The 12,239-nt window shown below is 43.1% G+C and overlaps 1 protein-coding gene across 4 annotated transcripts in view; it reads right to left on the bottom strand.

Moving 5' to 3' along the window:
* Positions 1–1,369: 1,369 nt before the first annotated feature.
* nbeal2 (neurobeachin-like 2) overlaps positions 1,370–12,239 on the bottom strand; it is a 32,086-nt gene continuing 21,216 nt past the window's right edge. For all 4 annotated transcript variants that reach the window (XM_085292274.1, XM_085292273.1, XM_085292277.1 and 1 more), the window contains 26 exons: positions 11,448–11,591; positions 10,478–10,801; positions 9,172–9,321; positions 8,930–9,087; positions 8,682–8,806; positions 8,477–8,594; positions 8,215–8,372; positions 8,002–8,135; positions 7,740–7,847; positions 7,552–7,647; positions 7,321–7,445; positions 7,094–7,234; positions 6,876–7,006; positions 6,678–6,787; positions 6,447–6,564; positions 6,237–6,334; positions 6,020–6,133; positions 5,838–5,921; positions 5,614–5,723; positions 4,808–4,980; positions 4,626–4,720; positions 4,384–4,500; positions 3,704–3,865; positions 3,457–3,605; positions 3,207–3,342; positions 1,370–3,051 (listed from right to left, as the gene is read on the bottom strand). In XM_085292274.1, the coding sequence (XP_085148400.1) occupies positions 2,944–3,051; positions 3,207–3,342; positions 3,457–3,605; positions 3,704–3,865; positions 4,384–4,500; positions 4,626–4,720; positions 4,808–4,980; positions 5,614–5,723; positions 5,838–5,921; positions 6,020–6,133; positions 6,237–6,334; positions 6,447–6,564; positions 6,678–6,787; positions 6,876–7,006; positions 7,094–7,234; positions 7,321–7,445; positions 7,552–7,647; positions 7,740–7,847; positions 8,002–8,135; positions 8,215–8,372; positions 8,477–8,594; positions 8,682–8,806; positions 8,930–9,087; positions 9,172–9,321; positions 10,478–10,801; positions 11,448–11,591 (3,486 nt within the window). In that variant the 3' untranslated portion in view covers positions 1,370–2,943. The remainder of the gene's footprint in view (positions 3,052–3,206; positions 3,343–3,456; positions 3,606–3,703; positions 3,866–4,383; positions 4,501–4,625; positions 4,721–4,807; positions 4,981–5,613; positions 5,724–5,837; positions 5,922–6,019; positions 6,134–6,236; positions 6,335–6,446; positions 6,565–6,677; positions 6,788–6,875; positions 7,007–7,093; positions 7,235–7,320; positions 7,446–7,551; positions 7,648–7,739; positions 7,848–8,001; positions 8,136–8,214; positions 8,373–8,476; positions 8,595–8,681; positions 8,807–8,929; positions 9,088–9,171; positions 9,322–10,477; positions 10,802–11,447; positions 11,592–12,239) is intronic.

Below are 12,239 nucleotides of genomic sequence, written 5' to 3' on the forward strand. Positions count from 1 at the left end.
ACAGGTTCCAATAAGATTATCTTACTGGAACTAAAGAAAAAAAGTTGGTTTTTTTTTTTTTTAGGATTCAGTAACCATCCTTCAAAGCAAGTTTTATCATAAATCAGAAAAATAAACAGTCTTCATCAGTGTCTTCCCCCTTCACTTGTCTGCATTATCTGGCTGTAGGAGCACAAACTGCTTATCAGAGTTTGTTTGTAGTTATACATGACTGGGAATGATAAGGAAGCTATAAAAAGGAAAGAAAATGAAGTTCTTCTCCACAGGCCAAGGTGAAATGGGCCAGTGGAGGAAAAAAAAGAAGAGGAGGACGCGGGGGTTGGGATCTGAGGTCGTTTGAGCGAGGACTATTTGAGAGTTGTTGCAGTTCTTGGCAGGAACATCTTGAACAACACCAAAATTGCAGCATATCATGAAATCAATCCCCTCTGCCTGCCCTCAGGTCTGGAGAGGTCAGACGGAGATGCTGGCAGCAACTGGGAGCGAGGTGTTAATCCCTCCCTCCATTGTCAGAGGGACCACATCAGAGCAACTGCACCCTCCTACTACACTTCCCTTATTCACTGCGCTGTGGTTTGTATTTGACTGGAGGTCCACAGGTCAGTTTTACCACCCACCTCCCCCCTCCCAACCCTACTGAATTGTACCTCATAGAGGCGTTTATGGGGAGGCTGACAGGATGTTCGGCCCACCAGGAGATCAAAGTCACTTGAAGTAAATGCGCTCTTGCTTGCTGTGACCTTTTCAACTCTTTTAGGGTTAACATCACAGATGCATGCAAGGCTGGGATTATGGAGGAGCTGGATGAGCTACATTGTGGCAGCAGATCAGTTTCCTTCCTCCTGGGGTTCACACACACACACACACACACACATATACAAACACACACACACACGCACAATCAGAGCTCATTTTTCAGCCCTATCATCTGATCAACCTCAGGTAACAGGGCTGTTGGTTCACTGAAAATAAGACGATTGAAAGTAAGCATCGGGAAGGAGCAATACAACTTCTCACACTGAGAGCAAACAGAAACAATAATGTCTTTAAAGTTACAAGGAGCTGGACGTTTCTTTTACTAGAGCAATGCCACCACTTAATAACAGTGGGAAAGAGAAATGGATCAAGTCCAACTGCAACACGCATGGCGTTTCTTACGGATCACTTTGAATCTGAATGATTTCAACACCAAAATTAAAATACGTAAAATACAGCACGACTCAAAAGTGCTTTAGATGGAGGATCGGGACTGCAATGACTGCAAAGACGTACATCTAAAACTGATGAATTCAAAGTCTCTGAGAGTTACTGCATAGTTGTGTGAAATAATGCATTCGCCCTGGTTAGAGCAAAACGTCATAAACCGATATCAGTATTTGCAAGACGTGTTTTATTCACAGACTGTCTCAGCAATGCACAGCTTATACATTTATCCTTATCTTACTTCTGTGTAAATATGATTTTTAGACAGTCTGAACCCATTGAATCAAACAGTGGAGAAAAAGGTTGAAATGAGGAGTAAACATTTCATTTCAAATATAGTTTCCTTTACATTTCTTATGCATTTATTCAGAGAATCTCTGACAACTAGTCATTTTATGTGTGCAACATATTATGGGTATTGCTTTCACCCAGATAGTTCCCTTTGTCTTTCTCCCATTAATGACACTGCAAAACATCGACTTTGTTCCAACCGCAGTATTACAAAAAAAGAAAGAAAGAAAAAAGAAAAAGGAAAAAAAAAAAAGCTGGCAGGAAGTGAATTCCTCTAAAACTCACTGACAGACTTTCTACACACATGTTTCAGATGTTCTCAGTACTTCATAAGTGGTTTTACAATACCAGCACAGTCAACAGTTCATCGAATCCACGTCTGAGTCACAGCGGAGTAGAAAAGTGTGTTCAAAATGGATCAACAGGGACAACAAATCTGACATATAGTGATTTTAGATTCAGTGTTTATACAAGGCCTTAGATGAAAAAGGCACTTTTGAGCTCAAATATAACAGGAATACAGTCATATGGTGAACAGAGTAGCAACAAAACCATTCCAGAAGAATTTATAAAAGCCTTAACGCTATCATGAATAAGGCAACAGAGGGCCCTGCATTTGAGGTTCATTGCATCCAAACTCCACATAGTTAAAAAAACGAATATACTTCACATACTTGACCATTAAAGCAGTTATTGCTTTAATTGTAACAGTCTTACATTACCTAGAGCCTTAAGGAATGCAGAGATTATAAAATGTGGTATCCTGGTGTATTTCTGGTGCTAGGATAAGGATCTTTCAACCACTAAACATTATAAAACGGCATTAAGTATACTAGCCTTGTTACCCCGTGTCTTTCTTTACAAAATCTGACCTTTTGTGGTATTACCAGTATTGCAATTTGGGAATCTCAAGCAACATCTACTGTAGTTTTTTTTCAAGTTTTCAGGAGTTTTAAGAAGTTGCCATTGCCAAAGAATGGCTTTGGGACATTCAACAGTACAGGGATTGTAGCCGTGTCTCCGACAATAAAGGAGAAAAACATGGAGCCCGGGGAGTTCACAGCACGACTCGTCTTTGCGTCTGAGGCTGAATGTGGATCAGAGTGAGTCAGTCCCCTGAAATATGACTCAGAGCACATACAGTTCGACAGCAGTCCACAACCGCAAACACGGAGCTCTTCTCCATACACAAAACAAGGCCACTCTTTGGAATGATGCTGATTAAAAACAGTGTAACCATCAATGAAATATGCAATAAAATATAAAACCATTTAAGAGTAGAAAGTGCTCAGTGTATAGTTGCTCTCTCAGAGAGACAAGTGGCTGGCTGGAGAGCATAGTTTACTATTCTTTACAGTTTGTAAAGGACAGGAGGCCTTGTTGAGTCTCGCGAGCGTGTGACGATGCATCCTACAGAGTCCTCAGGGTTCCTCCCGACTGTCGCTCGTCTCATTTGCCAGCATTCTCTGTGGGATTGTACTCGGTTTCACCTGACGACACCTGAGAGATGCGGCGCGTGGAGCCCCACAGACGACGGGAGAATTGTCCTGAGCGAACCTGAAAGGAGGAGGGCCAGCACGTTAATCTTCACTTCTAAAAAGGCTCGATTATCATAAGAAAAACCTTGTTTTCAGCAAATATTTAGCATACAAGAGCCTCCTTCCCACACCCCCACTCTCTCACATCTGACAGTTACCACTCCTGCTTCTCACCTCCTCTGGTTTCCCAGCCCCCACCACAATTAACTTCCCGTCTTCTAGTCCCACTAGGATGTGGCTGCACTCTTTGGTGACAGACACACTCCTCACAGTGACCCTCAAGGCCAGGGGTGTCACCAAAGCATCCAGGCTGCAAAAGAGGGAAGAGTTAGAACCAAACATTTTTTTGCTCTGAAGTTTTGTGCAAATGCTATAAATTAGCAGCCTTTAAATTAACATTGCACCGTGTTCTTCATCTCTTTACCTGTATAAGTCCCGAATGTGGAGGTTGCCTTGAATAGTTCCCAGGATGACATATTCAGACACCAGGTGGAGTGCAGTCACCTGCTCCTCCATGGTGAAAGAAGACAGCAGACAGCCGTTCACTGAGTAAACATGAATGGAGTACTTGCCCTGCAGGAATAAGCAACATTTGGATAGTGACATAAGCGGAAAGAAAAAAGGAGCCGTACATTCGAATGCATTAGAAAATATATGTTTACTGGACGTGCCTTCTTGTTGGAGCGTTCCTCCAGAGACGTCTGTACCACAATGTGGCCTTCCATTCCCACCTGTAGCCCGGAGATTTGGGCGGGTATGCAGCTTTCGTTAGGTGGCCGCAATGTTCGCAAGAACTGGCCTCGTCGGACTGTGTGCACTATCACAGTTCCATCCTGGCACACAGGAAGCACAAGCAGAGCTTCATTAAAGATCCAACAGCACTTCAAGCTTAAACCTGTCATCTTGTCATGCTGCGAGGTGACAACTCTTGGCGTAAGAAGTCAAGTTTAAGTTCCTGTAATAAGAGCTAAGAATTGCAGACCTGAATTTTCTGTTTGCCCCCTGAGGATTTGATGCTATTTATTTATATAAAAGTTTGAGGGGCAGCTTGGCAGGACGCCTTCTGTGCACTCTAATCAAAAAAACGGAGTATTTCCAGAAGGGAGAACACATCTGAAGCATACTATCTTCTGTTGTATGCTACATGTGCAAAAGATCAACACTGGGCCACAGCCTGGCTTGATTTTCTGAACGTTGCCTGGACTTCATGTGTGAAACAGATCTAGATCATTTAATAATGAGATACTTTTTAAAAAAAATCGCTGGCATAACATCTTTAAATTTCTCTCTTAAATAGTAGCATAAGTACTTTTATTTCATCTTTAACACGTCCACGTTTTACATCTCTGACCTTTGATCCTGAGACAGCCATGTCCAGTTCAGTGCTGATGGCCACACAGGTTACCTCCTGGTCATGCCCACAGAGAATCTGTACTGGCCGGGGAGACAAGCTGCTGGAGAAACCACCCTGAATGACAAAAAAAAAAAGAAAAGAGAGACTCTTTGCGTGAAGGCTTCATTTTGAGCACAGCTGCTTCTTAGTGCAATTTACAACTGCTGCATGTGAGTGAGGCTAAGCATAAAGATGATCACCTGCTGTAGAACCTGCCACACTATACAGGATGTGTCCCTTGAACCAGAGATGAGGTAGATGCCACAGAGATCCAGAGCCAAGCAAGTAACAACGTCTTCGAAGAACACACAGAAACACAGATAAATGCGCAACAATGCAAAATACAAATATTGCTTTAAGACAGATAACCATCAGAACTCACCAACGTGCCGGCAGATCCTTCCAACCAGCTTGCCTTTCGCCAGCTGGGTGACGCGGAGACTGCAATCCCAGTGTCCCCCGCTGAACAGCAGGCGACCATCATTAGACACGACCAGCACCTGAGCGCTGATGTCGACCCCAGGAGCGAAAGGTCCGCTCAAGAAACGCTGAGTTCTGGGACACAAAGCGGGATTGGAAAAGATCAAAGCGACTTCGAAACAAACAACAAGAGCAAGCTGTGGTCTAAATGTGGACGATTTATAATGTGCCATAAAACTGTCACGACTTCTGCAGATTACAACCTGTGTGAAAGAAAATGTTCAAATGGTTTTTATCGTTATTTATTTCCTGCTTCCTGATCCATGGAAACGATAAGCTGAAAATAAGATCCAGTAAAGCAAATTTCAACAAATTAAAAGGAACTCTGAATCATCACGGACGAGGACAGACAGATGTTGTGCTTCCATCCAGCTATCAGGAATTTTCTTTATCCTGGGAAATGCTGCAATGAGTGCAAAACATTTAAATTTAAGCACAAAGTACCCAAAGTAATCTTGTCACCGTTTCTGTAGAGTCAGATAAGGATCCTGTACTTCAGAGGATCTTCTCAGAAAAGAAAAAAATAGCAGGGTAGTGTGATTTCTTCTGCCATCAGCTTTTAAATAGAGCTCTTTTACTGCTTGCCACACCTGCCTCTAGAGTCCTGCAATTGGGCCCTTATCAGGACATTATTACGTGTAATTTACGAACACTTTTCTCCCTAGAAAATGGAGTTCCTATGGGTGTATTATTTGTTAAGGCACTCACTTAGGATTATTCATCGTGGGGTCTTTAGAGAAGGTGAAGTAGTTGGCGATGTTTTTGTCGTACGGCAGCCAGTTGTGTGTCCCTATCAACCCGTTGGAACTGACGGTCACCTACAGAGGAAAAATCATCTTAATGCAAAAGTTACACCAGCCTTTTCTCTACTATCTAACACAAATGTCTTACTGTTGCTACTGCCTGGGTTTAGTTATGAATTTGGTCCTTACCAGTATATCTGAGCCCTGGGTGATGGAGCGGGTCTGTGTCTTTGGTACCACAGCTTGGACCACAGGAAAGCCATCACTTACCACCTGAGGCACACACGAATAAACACATACACATACACAAACATGACTTAATATTCATTATTTGAGTTGAGGAATGAGTTTAAAAAGATTTTAGGCCGTACCTCCTTAAATGGCCGGAGTTTTTGGATATGTTCAAAGATATTCAGGGGGAGAGTGTCCAGACGGGCCTGCCGCCTTGATGCGTTCTCAGCTGACATGCGAGGCGGATGAGGCTCCTGATTGGACACAAATGTGTTATAACACTGCTGCTTTTTTTTTTAAACAAAAAGTCAGATTATTATTTATCTTGAAAAAAGCTGTGAAATATTTTGAGTGTACCTTAAGGAGCTGACAAGGTGTCTGTCCAAAGTTGCTGATGATGCCCTCCAAGGCCTTGCGCTCATTCTCATTGGCTATTGCATCCAGATCTACTGCACCTGCACAGAGGTCAAGAAAACTGTAAGAAAGAGCCACAACCAAGAAAACAGAATAACAATTAATGCTGAGTGAAGTTTCCTCTTTTTTTCCTGTTCTTTATTCTAGCCTTACCCTCATAAGTACAGTAGTAGAAGACATTGAGGGCATTCACTGCCTCTTCGCCTCTCTGCTTATAACCAAAGATCAGGTCAATCCACTCATGGAGGTGATTGGACACGTACTCAGACTCCTACAGTTTAAGATAAAAGAAATTACGTTCTTTAGCAGTTTCCTTAACAAAATATTCTCACAAGAAAATGCATGAGTAAGTTTTAGAGACACAGGATGTTTGTGTAGACTCACCAGGGCTTTCTTGTGTTTTCTGATAAAGTCTTCCCTTGATGTCGCCCAGCGAGGCAGCACAACATCTGTCACAGGCTCCTGAGATATCTGTAACTGGCCTAGGTCGAAGCCTATAACAGTCATGGAGCAGCTATGAGTTAATATTTTTCATCTTTAAGCATTTATTTGACAAAATATATATATATGGGCACTCTTTACCGTTCATATTCTGCAGGAATTCTGGGAAGTAAAAGAACTCTGGGATGAGCTCTTTGACATCAGCTGGACTCTCCATGCGAGCCTGCCAGGCTGCTGCCACCGAGTGGAACTGTCTGTCAGAGCAGTCAAACCTAAACAGTGGCAACAAAGACCTGTGTGAGAAAACAAGATACCAGGAAACTCAAGAAACTCCTGAACTAGTCAGCACTCCCACCCACTTTCCACTCTGTAGCTGGATATGCAGGGTGGTGAATGGCTCCATGCGGATCATGTAGTGCATGACTCCTGCTGCATTAGAGTAGTGTGTGCCATAGTGGAATTTGTCAATGGTGCCCGTTGGGTCCTCAAAGCTCTCATATCTAAAGAATAAAGAAAAATATGTCAACAAATTATTTATATTATCGATTCAGGTGGTAACACAGGAACTGCTTCAAGACCCACTTACTTCTCTCTGACATTCTGTGCATGACGTGGGTTGACCACACCGATGGGTTTGGATAAATCCCTGAACACTGCAGGGTCCTCCAGATCCAGAACAGTAGAGGTGTAGTCGCACAAGACCCAGGGAAACTGAAGAGAAACAAAAACACACAACTCACTGTAGCATTTGCTCACACTGAAAGTGCAAACTCTTTGGTGATAGCAGTGGTAGCAGATACAAGTGCGGCACACTTACCACAGGGTACTGCGACAGGTCGTTGTAAGTGCGTCCAGCAATGGTGTTCAGTTGCATCAAATACTCAAAATTGGAGATCTCTCTGCACACCCATTTCTGTTAACATCAATACTGGACTGGTCACAAACATGTACATGATTGATGATCTTTGTCTGAAGAATGTCTGAAGAAATGATATGAATTAAGACCTGTGTGAGCCCAGATGCCTTCAGCAGCTCTTGGGGAGAGCGGGAGCCAAAGTAAAAGAGGTTTGGAGGCCGCAGACCGAGTATCCTAGAATAGACTTTGTTTCGTACCTGAAGGGTGAGAGATTGAGAATCTTAGAGAGCACAGAAGCCGCAGTTTCATAACTTCAAAAGCACAGACTTCACTGAAACTAAACAGCAGAAGCTCTTCAGTTTCAATTATGGCTGCAGCTTCCTGAGCAGTTCAATTTAAATCAGGCGTCACCTTCTTTTTGAAGTTGATGAAGTAGTGAGCCTGGTCGATGAAGAAAAGCTCCAGTGCAGACCTTCGCAGGTTGTAGCGCCTCAAATGAACCTCTCTGAGCTGTGACAGAGGTCGCTTGAAATCAAACCCAATTCCTGGGGGGACACATTTATTAGTGACCTCAGCTTGGACACGTGTTTTGGTTTTTTTTCCACAGTGTCAAAGATTTCTCACCCTCCTCTGTCTCCTCTTTCTCACTGCTGCAGTCATAGAAGTACAAGTGATGTGTGGTAACCTCCAGACGACCGGGAACAACTGCCACGATGGTGATGAGCTCACAGTCTTCAGACAGAACCAGCTTTTCTTTCTGGCTCTCGTCTTCTCCCTCCGCCCTGCGAGCATTGAAAAAAAGTACAGCTTCAGTGGATGTCCGTACCTTACATTTTTTAATACTGAAACCTGCTGCAGAAGGTGGCAGTAGCTCTGCAGAACTCACGTCTTATCCCAAAAGAGAAGGTCCTCTTCTCCTAACTGATCGTCCTCCATGTCGCTTACTTTTGCTTCCTTAGCAACAGCCAGTGGGAGGGGTTCGGAGCCACGGGGGCTTTCAGCTCCTGATAATCACAGAAATATGGCAACGTGGTGAGTGCAGCTTTGTACTTTGAGAAAAAACACTCACGTGCTTACAGTCTGTGGCATACCCATGTTATCCCGCAGGGCGCTGGCCTCGCTGTGTGGATCGTAGTTATAGTTGGGCACAAGTTTGAGGCGCATCTTTGAATATGTCTCTGCATTGGACAATTTCCATTTTACTTCCGGCTGAACTCTGGGATCAAAGACACAAAGTACACATCAGAACATTTTGGGTAGTGAGCACAGTAACAACTTAGTCTTAAAAATCCACAGCTAAACATGATATCTTGATCAGAGCTGAGAGGAGCTGTCGTACCTGTTGGCCCATGCTGCTCTCTCACAGGTCAAAAGCCTGCGGAGAGACTTCCAGTGCAGCCACACCACCCCCTGCTGGCTGGAGCTCTGCTTCTGCCAAATGAGGTACCTGTTGTTCTCAGTCCGGGCTCGCTTCAAGCAGGGATCCACTATTGCCTCCTGTTTTTACAGGCACATGCATGAAGTAAACGATGCGAAACTGTATTTCGGCAGTTTGCAGTGCGAAGGTCGTAAGGTCTTAACCTGAAATTTGGATTTGCTGTCAGATCTTTCTTTCTCCTGTTTAAAGGCTGTACTCATCAGGTCATCGAAGCACGAGTTCCAGAAATTGGACATGATGTCATGGCTCCTCCCAAACGTGTCCAGCTCGTACTGCTCCATGGTGGGCTGAACCTAGAGGCGCAATTGAAGTAAGTATAATGTGTTTATAAAGCACATTTAAACGCAGCTTAAACAGAACAAAAGCCGTCTCTGTACTAGGAAAGGCTTTGAAGCCAGACGGAAAGGATTCCAATATGCTATATAAGTGCAAGATAGGACAAAAACACTCTGGACCGCAGCACGTTTAAAACACAGAGAGACAGTGTCAGAGTTTATGCAGGAATTAATGATACTCTGGTATTGTCTCCCAGCTCGGACACTGTTTTTGAAGTGGTTAATAAAAGCAAATAAGCAAACTGATTTTGGTCACACAGCCAGCACACTGGTCATCTTTGAGAAGTCAAAAATTATTCAAGGTAACACTCAGTCATTCAAACTAAATATCAAATATCATTTCAATTAGAGAGCTTGCACATTAACCATGACAAGAACATCATTTTGGTCAGGACCAATATTGTTTTATTTAGGGCAGCTGTGGCATAAACCTTCTGTCGTTAACCGTTAAGCACTGCGTATTAAGATTCTTACTGCTTTAACGCTAAATGCTAAAACTGTAAGCACATTTACAACAAACTGTTCTAAAAATAAACTGAAAACACACTAAGACAGACGGTATGTGATCGCTTTCTGCATGAAAAAAGCGCCCTGGAAGTTTCACGTTAGCCAAAGTTATGCCATACTGGTTAATGTACTGCGGGATCCGTATACATAAGTAATCTAAACGAAGCAGATTTATAAACACACACTGTCACGCAGCGCAATGATAAATCAATGCTGAGCTCAGTGTGGAGTGTGTCTGTTTGGCATCAGTTCATGAACTATTTAAGGTGCAAGTACAAGCATAAACTAAGCTCTGCCTAAAATACCAGGCAACATTAGGGAGTTTAAGATTGCCTTTTCATTTTTCTAAACTTGTGATAGCTTTTCTTCTTTTTTTTTAAACTTTGCATTAGATTTCTCAGTTGCCCACCGGGAGGTAACTGGTAAAGCCTGAAAATAAAACCGCAAATATTCCTAAAGTACACAAACCTGACAGAGAACAGAGGCAGCCGTATCAGAGTGCACGCTTTATTAAACGTGCTTAGTGAGGAGAACAAGTTCTCGAGACTCCCTAAACAAAAGATAAATGGCATCTATTTTTAAATGCCCCATTTCAGCGGACACTGACCTGCTGCTGGTAAAAGCCTTGCCACTCCAGTGTTTGACAATAGGCCTTCAGGTCCTGGGCGAAGGTGGTGCTGCCGTTGGTGATGGGCAGGTTGGGCAGGAGCTTCTGGAGGTTGACGGGGTCGGCGTGCTGGTCAAGTAGCGTACGCACGATGGGCACAAGGTGGGAAAAGGTCTCTGGCTGTCCGTAGTTGGTGTTGTCCATTGCACCACCAGGCCACAAGGGGGAACCAATCCGCCCCAGCAAGAAGCACACCTCTTCCCAGCTCAGGCAGAGCACAGTCTGAAGAAGGCTGTGGAGCTTGAGATAGGCCATCTCACTCACCTGATAAGGGGAAACAGACACATAGATCTCAGAAAGAAAAAAATAACACTAATTTATTATTATAGGCACATTTTTTATGTGTTATATCAGTATTTGATTGAGAAGTTAAAAAGAAACTGGTTAAAAAGTCCCTCAAAATCACACTTGTGTACATAGCAAATATCCATGACTACCTCCAAACACCTGATTCATTTTACTTTCCTTAGTAGACCAAAAATTGTGATATGTGTCAAAGTGCAATTAAGTTAATATATCTTTAAAGTGACAAAAGGGGGAGTTGCACTACTTAGGAGATGAATGAAACCAGCAGCATGTAATGGAAAGCCTTATGGTCAGTTCATTTAACACTGCTCTCTCTATCCTACAGCGAGAACAGCCACAACAGCCGTGATAACTCAGAGAGAAGCTGCCCTTTCATACAGAACACTCCCTAAAAAGTATGACTGCAATATCTTTGAACAGAAAGCCATAGAAGGCCTGGTATTTAAAAACTATCTTTATCTGGGTTTACTTATCATGATAGGGACTGTAAACCTTTACAGTTCTGCAAAATTCAATGTTGCAGGTGTTTGCGTTGTGAAAGACATGCTTGGTGAAAAGTATTTGACATATATGGTTGGTGCATAATATCGTGGTTGCAGCTGACCGTGGGGTGCTGCTGTTGGATATATCCGGTGATGATACGCAGGCCGATCTGGGCCATTTCCTTCAGTTCAGTGTTTCCTGGACTTCCAGGGGTGCTATGCCAGGCGTTTAACTTGTCCAGCAGGTTCACCACCCCTTCAAAGATCTGCAACAGAACAACAACATCTGTCAACAAAGAACTCAAGACAAAGCCTAGACCTGTTTCCACACCTTGCAGCGTCTATAAAAATCCAAAGCCATTCAGTACAGCCTGACTTTAAAGGTTATTCAAATGCAAACTTCTCACCCAACCACGCCTCTCCACCCTTCAGTAGAGCAAGTTCCACATTTAGTACATGGACTGGTTCTTATATAGTACTTTTCTAGTTTTCAGGGAAAGTCTGAGAATCTTTTTTGGAAACACTGATTTATTTTCTCGCTGAGCGTTAAATGAGAAAATCAATGGCTAACGTAGCTGCATCGCAAAATAATAAAATCTTCCTTTAAAACAACAAAGGGTCAGTCATGACTCAGCATGGTGTCAGAGCAGGCTTTCTACCAATCACAGCCGTTCCTTGCTTGCTCTGTCTACAAACCAAGGTGTTTTGGGGTAAGCCACTGTGTATCCCTGTTTGATTCTGATGGGAGATGAGCACCTTGTAGTGAGAAACACATTATATACACATTATAAGTACTTTGTAAAAAGGATCATGAAGGTGGAGCACATTTACAAATTTTATGACCGTTTCTTGGTCTTGGAGCAGTCACAGAAACTGCCAGGCCACCTTTTTCTAAAAACCCTGTGCTAAGCTAA

Source organism: Mchenga conophoros, linkage group LG11 (assembly GCF_057382185.1).
Source record: "Mchenga conophoros isolate Kocher_MC1m ecotype Shallow Benthic linkage group LG11, M_conophoros_male_GT1.1, whole genome shotgun sequence".
In the NCBI taxonomy this organism is placed as follows: domain Eukaryota; kingdom Metazoa; phylum Chordata; class Actinopteri; order Cichliformes; family Cichlidae; genus Mchenga; species Mchenga conophoros.